The sequence below is a fragment of the Ictalurus furcatus genome, chromosome 14 (genome assembly GCF_023375685.1).
Source record: "Ictalurus furcatus strain D&B chromosome 14, Billie_1.0, whole genome shotgun sequence".
NCBI classification, from domain to species: domain Eukaryota; kingdom Metazoa; phylum Chordata; class Actinopteri; order Siluriformes; family Ictaluridae; genus Ictalurus; species Ictalurus furcatus.
In genome coordinates, this window is record NC_071268.1 from 18,877,797 (window position 1) to 18,887,832 (window position 10,036).

Sequence of the window (10,036 nt, forward strand, 5' to 3'; positions counted from 1 at the left end):
GAGATTGTATTTTGTAGACTTGATAAGATCTTCTGTCAGTCACTCTTCATAGAGTGCTTCATGATCTTTTGAGGAGGGACCACATCCTATATAATTACAGCAGCACCAGGAACTGGGGCAGGAGTGGTTTCCTGTTGCCATGCTTTTCATTAATGAATGAAATAATCTGCCCAGCTTCCACTGCCGCAACAGCGCATTCATCTCCTGCACTGCAACACTAAGTTGAATTAATTTTCTTCCACATTTGAGGTGGCAAGCTCTGTGAGAGATTGAAATTGAAACGGAAGGATGTGTGTGTCTGAAGTGTGGAGGAAGTACACAGACACACTGATTACAGAGGTGAAAAAAACATAGTTTGTGTATGGGAGTGAATAGGAAAAAAGACAATACCTCTATGAGAGGAAGAGCATGTGAGGAAAAGATAGGAAAGAAATGTTTAAGGCTGCATGAAAGAGAAGATGAGAGAGCAGGCATGAGTAAGTGAGAGAGAGAGAGAGAGAGAGAGAGAGAGAAACAGAGAGAAGGGAAAAGGTAGGGGGGCTAGAAGCAATGAACTATAGCAAGCTTCAAACTGTTTCAGCTCAAGCTGATGAAGAGGAGAGGTGCAGTACATGGCAAAGAAGCAGCAGAGCAGCACACAACCTCATAGCAGTCTCTAATGGACACTTTCAAACACCAATGCTTTGATTTCGATAGCTTCAAAGCTATTGAATACCAAACCCAGACCACTGCGGCTATAAAACAAACTGCCGAGGATGGCTACTGAAGTGGTGTTTAATGAAAGTGCAACATGTCTGGAAATGAACTGGCCAGCTATTTCATTTGCTCTCTCACTCACTCAGGGGTGATGGTTTCCCCAGAGAAGCTGTGGTGTTTTGTCCTACTCTGTTTCCTCCTGGGGATCGTGTTGGACATGCTCAACCTCTCAAAGGCTTTCTCTGTTGGATTTCATTTAATTTCTCCTTGAAGAAGCATGACTGGATATATACAATCGTGATTGCACTATTGGATTTCTCAGCTTCCAGACATGGAAAATATATTCACTGGTACAAGTCTGTGAGTACAAATCATATAGAACATGTTGAATCAATCATCACTTTCGCAGAAGGTGATTTTAGACAACCGTGATACCATATATTTCGTAGAATAGCAACAATTATGTAAATCTTTTTAATTTTTTAATTTTTTTTTAAATAAGTGTATATATCTAACTTGTAATACTGAAAAGATATCATTAAATACATTAACTCCATACCTGAAGTTAAACAAAATATCCAAATCTCTTCACAGTCATGCAAAGCTTTGTGAGGTGTCTCACAATCAAGGTAACAGGCTTGATTGTGAGACACAATCAAGGCTTTCAATGGAAAAACCGTCATGCCTTTAGGGGGCTCCAGACATGAAGCCCAGGATCCTCTGCCTTTTTGGCTACTTGTGTATCCATGTGAAGAATGTTCCACAGTGCGCTTTTAGGATCTCGGGCAATAACAGAGAGTTCGGATCGGAGGAAGTGCATCCGTGATCACATAATGATGGTAATGGAACAGCTGGAAAAAGTCCTCAATGAGCTGAAGGATGTGTCTAGAGAGCTTAGAGAGGTAAACACACACACACACACACACACACACACCAAATCCACAAAACTACATATGGCATTAAGAAGGGTTGACATTTGCATTACTGTACCTCTGCATATATAATACACACTATTAACTACACTTGAAAGGTCAGTTTGGGCAAATTAAAGGAAAAAACTACCTAAAGTGTCTTATTAAGATCCAGCAGAACAGTTTCAATTCACGTTGGATCCTACACGTCTCTGGAAATGTATTGATGGGATAAACAACATTCTTGCAAAAGAATTGTTCCAAGAGAACATGCTTACTTCAGTTGATGTTTTGATGATGGTAGTGGAGATACTGTCTAATAAGTCAGTCCAAAATCTCCCATAGGTGTTTATTTGGGATGAGATCTGGTGATGCAGCACTATAGATTGGGACACTGTCATGCTGAAAGAGAGCTTTTCCATCAGGATCGGATAAAAGGGGTCAGTCAGTATAGCAGTGTTGTTCATTTTAGCATTACCTTAAAAAAACTCAGTGTTTTCCTGCTAGCTATCTCATTTTATAGGTACATACAGTACTGTGCAAAAGTCTTAGGCACATGCAAAGAAATGCGGTAGAGCAAATATGCATTCAAAAATAATGAAATTAAATGTTTCTACATAAATAAAAAAATACTATAAAGAGCAGTAAACAGTAATAAATGAAACAAAAAAAACAGTCAATATTTGTTGTGATGACCCTTTGCTTAAAATTAAAATAAAAGTCTCCAGTACAATTAGTGCAATTTTATAAGGAAATGAGCTCTAAGTTTTATTGAGCATGTTGCAGAATTGGCCACAGTTCTTATGGAGACTTTGACTGTCGCAGTTGCTTCTGACTTTTGCAGCAAAACCCAGCAGCCTTCATTGTGTTTTTTTTTTGTCTGAAAAGTGTCTCTTATGTAATATGCTGCTTTCTTTACTGACATACAAACATTTTCTGCAACATTTAATTTTGTACAGGAAAACTAATGTTTGGAAATCTAATGTTTCTTGTACTGACTTCATAATGTAGAAGTCATAAAATATAAATCTATAACAAAGTTTCTACTAAAAAACTAAAATACTGTATATAACTATATTTACAGTATATGGTATTTCTGGCTGTTGGATTTTCCATCATCTCAGTCTGCCTCAATTCTGATTGTTCTGAGAAATAAGATCAGCCATAAATGAAACCACCATTTATATAAGAATGATTTGTCATGTTTGCTCAATCATATTGTTATGTCTCACTTCTCCAGCATAAGTTTTTCATAAACATCATCAGAGGCATGTATGAACTATTGCATCATCTTTTGAAAGAGTTGTTTTTATTTGTATTTATTTTCTCCTGTGCTTCTGCTTAAGTATTTAGCAATCCTCAAGCCCCCTTAACTATTATTCAAGTATCATTGTGATATGCACTGAGAGCGAAACTTAAACTCATTTATAACACAGAGTAGTGTTCCATCTTACAAGAGATTGAAGTAAACAGCAAAATACAGCCTATTATCTGATATACTGATACATACTTTAGTTGTGCCTTTATTATTTAGACAACGTACAGTTTCCAACATGGCCTCATACGTTCAAATGTAGAACTCAGTTCATTTGAAATAACAACAACAACAACAACAACAATTCAGATCATATGAAAATATATGAAGGTTAAGGTTAGGATTAGGGGCAGCATTAATGCATTAATTATTGTACCATTTCTTACATGTTAATTTGTATAAAATAAAACAAAACCCATCCACATTTACTCATTAGTTTCTATTTATGCAAATTTCTTAGAAATCAGTTTGTGAATATATGTGCAGGGCCGTTCCACAAATTTCATCTCTTGAAGATTGCCTCAATCTCTGGGCTCTAGGTTGTCATCAGCCTCACATTGATGCCCCTGTGTGTTTGTTTGTGTGCCGCAGATGCACAGCAGGTGCCAGTTTGCACCCTTAAGTTCTTGTCATTTGTTTTATTGCTGCATAAATTGGAATTTTTCGGGCCTTAAATCAATAACCTCACTTGCATGCTGGACCAATTGCCAGGATTTAACACTTAAATTGTAGCACCAATTGAATGTTAACTCACTGGGATTAAAGCACTTACACAAATACAGGAACAAGCAAAACTAGTGATGTGAATATTTGAATTAAAATACAATATATTTTAGCTTTATATATGATGATCATCATAAGATAATTGACCTTATGAATGCAGTTAAGAAGTGTCATACTGCATTTTTGAACTCTTAAAGAAAAACTAGTAATGAGTCTTTTTAATAACTGTATTTTGATTACATGTATTTATGTGTGCCACCCTTGCCTTGTGCACAAAAAGCAAACAAACAAACAAACAAACAACAAAAAAACAGAACTTACTTAATTGAGAGTATATGAGTGAGCATGTGTTAAGAGAAGAGAAAAATATTCATAGGATATACAAAGCATACACACAAATATTGGGACAGATTTTGAAAGTGCAACTTTCCTGTATTTTTACAGGTACTGGCTCAAATTGACAAGTTGACAGCATACATTGATTTGGACCCTGAAGAGAACACAGAGGATGACAAGACCCTGACTTGCAATAGAAACAGCAGTGAGAGAGCACTGGAGAACCTTTCCAACGTTGAGGCTTATTCTAATAGCAATGGACTAACCCACTTATTACACAACTCTCTCTGCGACTCTGCTAAAATAGCACCAGCCCTGTACCGACGGAGTTGTGGAGACTTACCGGCCCTAAATGGACCCACATGGCCAAATGCTTCTTGGCTCTTCGGCAGAAGGGAGGAAATACACTCATGTGACAGTGTAGAGCTTCATGCTCTATGCTGTGATGATGATGAGTTCGATGAAGAAAATGGTGGCAGGAGATCATCTAGATTCTCTTCCAGTGACTCTGTGTTTTCATCCTCTCCTCTGCAGCCTGTGAGGTTAGGGGCCTTGACACCCAGATCAGTCCGCAAATATCACCTGAGTCCAGGTTTGAAGAAAAAAACACTACGGAGCTGCAGCACTCAAACAGTTTCCGATAAGAGCACACAAACTGCACTGACCCACAGTCCTGCCAGGCAACGATCTGCATCTGAACATAAGCACTAAAAACTTTAAACTAAAAACTCTATTGCCAGCTGCTCATATGAAATAAACTGTTATATGCATGCTTACACAAAAATATTGATGTTACATAGCATATCATAAATAACTGCACATTAACTTGAGGCTAATAAAACTATGGACTTTATTTTGTATTTATGATTTTTTTTTCTTCGTATTTATGAATTATGATTTTTTTTTGTTTACAGCACAATATTTTAAATCCTAAACCATACAGCCATCCTGAAAATTAACATAATTCCTTATCTTAATTAACATCACATATGAATAAACTAATTGAGCTAATTTAAGTAGGGGCGAGCTTCTAAAGCATAAAAAGAGAATAAACAGCACACATTGTTATGAACTCTTATGAACCTCAATCTGTACCCCAAATTACACAACCTCAGTGAAAATATTAAGACCAAACAGACAAAATATTTAGTCTCAAAACATTCATACATGTTCAGTAACAGCCTTATATTGATCATGTTCATGGTGGATCCAATCCAACTCAGGGAGGTGGGGAATACAGCCTGGATGGGACACCAGTCCATCGCAGGATACCATGCACACACACACACACACACACACACACACACACACACACACACACACACACACACACACACACACACACACACACATACACACAGACAGACAATCACACTCCCTTTCACACCTAGGGGCAATTTAAAGTAGATAATTCCCATACCGGCATGTTTTTGGGAGGTGGGAGGAAACAGGAAACACTCCACACAGACAGTAAAGCAAGTAACCCGAGCTCAAGATCAAATGGAAAGCTGTGATGTAGCAACGGTACTTTCTGCGCTACTGTGCCAAAACAACTACCAGGATCGGTTCTTGTGTATTACAAGCATACCTAGTTTGTTGCAAGCAAAATGGTAGAAAATACAGAAGTTGAAGGAGATGCCTTGTTTTCCCTTCATGTCAGAACATGCACAAAACACACAAAATGTCATGTGTGTCATTTCATTAGTTTCTCAGTCGTAATGCTTTTTCTCAGAAGCAGAAATCTCATGCAGTGATTAAAAAAAAGCCATTTTAAATGTTCTGAAAGCAAATTTTAGAGACAATACTGGTCCCTCAAGCAAAGCCTTTAAACCTCAGTTGCTCAGCTGTTCCTGTTGTACATTTCCTCAGATATATAAAGTATTTTATTGTCTTGGAATAAATCATCTGCCAAATAAATGGTTCAAACATATGATTTTATGAGAGATTATAAACTAGTAGAAGTCAATGCCAACATGCCTCGACCACCAACAAGTCTAGTCCTTCTTGCCTGAAATACCCTTGAATATGCTTCAGGTTTAAACTGAGGGGGATGTCAGAAAATGTTACTCTATATAGCAACCTTTGATAAATTATGTTAAAACTGTGTACTGAACCTTAATCTTAAAAATACTGGCCTATTTCATAAAAGCAGAAATGTTAACTGTATGACATCTTTTTTTCCCCCTCGGATATGTGTAGTGGTCCAAACTGGCTATCAGATTATATATAACTCCCAACAGTTTTTGTATAAACAAGGATCTATATTATATACAGTATATGGAAGTACATTGTATATTGCCTCTCCACTAAAGGAACACCACAATATGAGTGGGATCTCAAATCTGCTCATCCAGTACTGTACTCATATACAGTATGTACAAACACAATCAACAGTGTAACTCAATTATGTGGTACTTTATAACATCCTGTTCTGACAAAAGTGGCACATAATAAGTTATCATAATTAATTAAATAATGTTACATTAAATCCCTTAGAAATACTTTGGACAATTAGGGGTTTTTAGCTTCCTAAAAAGGTTTCAAATGGAGTCCTCTCTGATAGTCAAACAGTAAAGAATTCTACACAGAGGGTTCTCCAGAGCAATCATTCTGGTCTATTGCTTCAGGATGAGATATTCACTGTCTGCTACCTTTAGCAATGGTATTGTTTCATACATTGCTTTAGTGGCTTTGGTTGAAGTGGCATTGGATGGCCCTGTTCCTGTTTTCTGAGTGAGAAATGTGTGGGCTGTTACCATTTCAAGGCTAGTATGTCCAGGTTTCCCCAGGCACTGTGAATGCTGCTCCAGAGAGTGTACTGTGTGCACTGTGGCAAGTGGCACTCACTGAAAAGCACATCCAACCAAGCAACCATCTGTTATTGTGGATAACAGCATGATAACATAAACACAGGTCTTCCTGACAAAATATGCCAATGGTGAGGGCAGATTTTTTAGGAGAACATAGCTTCTGAAACTGCTAGAGAGTTACCTTGCTATCAATCCACTACGTGCATATCAGACTTTTTGAAAATGAATGTATGTGAACGAGACCAAGCTAGATTAACTGCCAGAAAACACTCGTCTGAGGAAGTCAAGGCAGTACCAGCTTTCCACAACCAATGGAAATAACGGGTACCAGCATTTGGCCAGATATTACTGGAGTTTTTCCCTCATTTCTTCTCTGTTGTTTTCAGACATAACCAAGATACTATGAAGGACCCGTCCTATCCTGCTGAAAGATGCTCTCACTAAGAGTCAAAGCTCATCAGTTCTTCCAGACCTTAACCAGCCATTCATACTTCAAAACAAAAAAAAGGATTACATATCAGTATATCTCATAGAGCTTTTAACAGTAACTTACTGCCAAATGTCATGTATAACCAAAAAGGGAGTGGACTGTAACATTAAATTGTTCCAGTAATGGGCCAGCATTGGGGAGAGTGTTTTCTGCACATTCCTGAAATGATAACTGTTGGCTAACTGCAAAATGCTTCTCTATTGTTAGAAAGTAAAAACAGCTGACCTGAAAAGAGACCAAACACAAATCAGCAACAATATTCCACAGGGTGTCAAGTGAACATACCTCAGAAATAAAACCACAACTATGCAGCTATCTGGTCAGGGTCACTGGCTGTATGGGAAAATGCACTCTGCTAACCTAAACCTACTGGTGTAAACAGGCATAGGTGAAGGGTAACTGCACATGTTAATTTTATGTAAATATGTGACTTTAATTTATGATTTCAGAGTAACAGGATGACCTGACTCTGAGGTACAAGGGTGATGTAACTGATTCCAAAAAATAGTTAAAATGTTGGGAAAATAGGTTAAAATGTTTGAAAGATATTCTCGCTCTCAGTGTTCAGTTCAGTTAGTACCCAACGTTATATAACTCTAATACACTCCCACTATTACAAGTTACGCCCAACAACAAATACGCAGAACATCCGTCAGGATTACAAACCACGCCCATTATTACAAGTTACGCTACATAGAACATGTGTCAGGATTACAAACCACGCCCACTAAAACAAGTTACGTCCAACAACAAATACGAACATCCGTCAGGATTACAAACCACGCCATCTATTACAAGTTACGCCCACAAAAAATACGTTTAGGGAAAATTGATGGAATTCCCGTGTTTGTCATGGAGGGGACGTGGGAATGTTGTGTAGTGCGATTTGCTAGTGGGCGTTCCTTGTAATGGGCGTGGTTTGTAGTCTTGCAGGATAGACAGACCCTTCTTCGGTTGCAACTCTAAAACTGTACCAGCGGCGTTCCCTGATATATAGTATGTATGTCCAATAATACAGTTGTTTTCAATATGGGGGCCGCCCAGGGGGCCTCAACAATTTGGTGTGAAAAATAAATAAATACATGATTTGAAAATATATATATATATATATATTATTATTATATTATATATTATTATATATATATATGCGCATTACTATAACATGTTATTTGTAACAATACATATTAAAATCACATTTGCTATACCTAACTCCCTTTTGCAGCAACTTACTTGTGTGAGTCTGGCTTTTCCACTTTAAAAATACTTAAAACAAAACACAGAGCACGTCTACATGTGGACAATGACATGCGTATGGCACTGACAGACATAAAGCCCAGGCTTGACAAACTGTGTTGGAGCCACCAAGCCCATCCCTCCCACTAGTATGTTTTCTTTTTCACTCTCAGACAACCACACACACCCACACACCCACACACACACACAATCGATTCCTAATGTAATGTAATGTAAAGATGCAAGATGTAATTATTAATAAAAAGGGGGATATATTCAGAAGCTGTATTTTTAATGTGTTTTAAAGACAGCTTACAAAAGGGGGGCCTCGGTCAAATGTTAATGCCATTTGGGGGCCTTGCCCTGGAAAAGTTTGGGAACCCCTGCAATAATACACTTTGAGAAATGAAAAAAATAAGTTCTCGAGAAAACAACGTTTGGAGAAAAGAGAAAGAAATAATGCATGCCTTTGTGGATTTCTGTAGTAATATTAAGCGGGTCTGTAAGGGCGGAGACTAGTAGAAACTGAGGTTGGACTGTACTCTTTAAATCTGAAGTTCATTGTAAATGCTTGCATGGTGAGTTACTGGGTGACCTCGCCATCCAAGTGTAACGTATGCTACGTCTGAACTTCATAAATACACTCGAGTTTGTAGGTTAACTTGTTTTCCAGTCGCAGGAAATGATCAAACAGTTTCTGCGCCCGTTGCTTTCGGTTCGTCCGCTTCGCTGTATGGTGGATGAAAAGTTCGACGTGCGCGTGCAAGTTTTACTGCCCGGTGTTGGAGTCACGCTGCACGCGCTGATTCAGTCAGAGGACGGAGATTTTGGGGAAGGTTTTGGTCACTATGTTAGTGATGAGTCATGAACTGTCACAGGTGCATGTGAATTATTGTCATGAACGTTAATGTCTGTGTGGCTCGTATACAGTAGTTATCACACCTTGTGTGCAGCAGGTAAGCACTAATACACAGTTTACCATGTTTCAGTATCTAAAGATGCCAGTCTCGGTGGATCATATGACGGAGTTGAATCCATGGGTCTGCTGTGGAGCATGAAACCTATTCCTGGAAGCAGGACAGGCCTCAGGTTAAAAATATCCCAAACAGTAAAATGACATTGATGCGAATTTGAATGTACATCACTGAAATAACATTGATATCAGGCATTGTTTAAACATTTAGAGTAGTCTATGATTTAGGTCTGATATTCATTCAATGTTGAAAAGGCTACCATGGAAAACATAACACCAGCTATTTCTATATTTCAATGTGCTTCTAAATGCAGCATTACTGATTTCTAGTTTAATTTAAGCTGATTTAACATTGAGTAATCCATCTTGCTCACAGCAACCTATTTTAGGCCTGTTATAGGGTGGCAAAAATTCTGGAATATCCTTGATTGCCTTCATTCAGCAGGTACCCTTAGCAAGAGTGACTTACATTTATCTCATTTATACAACTGAGCAGTTGAGGGGTAGGGTGACCTTGCTCAAGGGCCCACATTGGCAGCTTGGCAGTAC

General features: G+C 38.2%; 1 protein-coding gene across 2 annotated transcripts; it reads left to right on the plus strand.

Moving 5' to 3' along the window:
- The first annotated feature begins 218 nt into the window (after positions 1-218).
- On the plus strand, positions 219-7,940 carry LOC128618671 (inhibitory synaptic factor 1). 2 transcript variants are annotated; one of them, XM_053642412.1, is made up of 3 exons: positions 219-1,056; positions 1,291-1,598; positions 4,090-7,940. In XM_053642412.1, the coding sequence occupies exons 2-3, from the start codon at positions 1,452-1,454 to the stop codon at positions 4,690-4,692; spliced, it is 750 nt and encodes a 249-aa protein (XP_053498387.1). In that variant the 5' UTR covers positions 219-1,056; positions 1,291-1,451; the 3' UTR covers positions 4,693-7,940. The 2 variants fall into 2 exon arrangements, with proteins under 2 accessions (XP_053498387.1, XP_053498386.1); XM_053642411.1 differs by having other exon boundaries at positions 219-1,598.
- Positions 7,941-10,036: the final 2,096 nt, after the last annotated feature.

Bases quoted from the DNA above. Each gene is read 5' to 3' on its own strand.
- LOC128618671 (XM_053642411.1), top strand. From the start codon at position 1,452: ATGTTCCACAGTGCGCTTTTAGGATCTCGGGCAATAACAGAGAGTTCG. The intron at 1,599-4,089 runs GTAAACACACAC...GTATTTTTACAG, and splicing joins TGTCTAGAGAGCTTAGAGAG to GTACTGGCTCAAATTGACAA.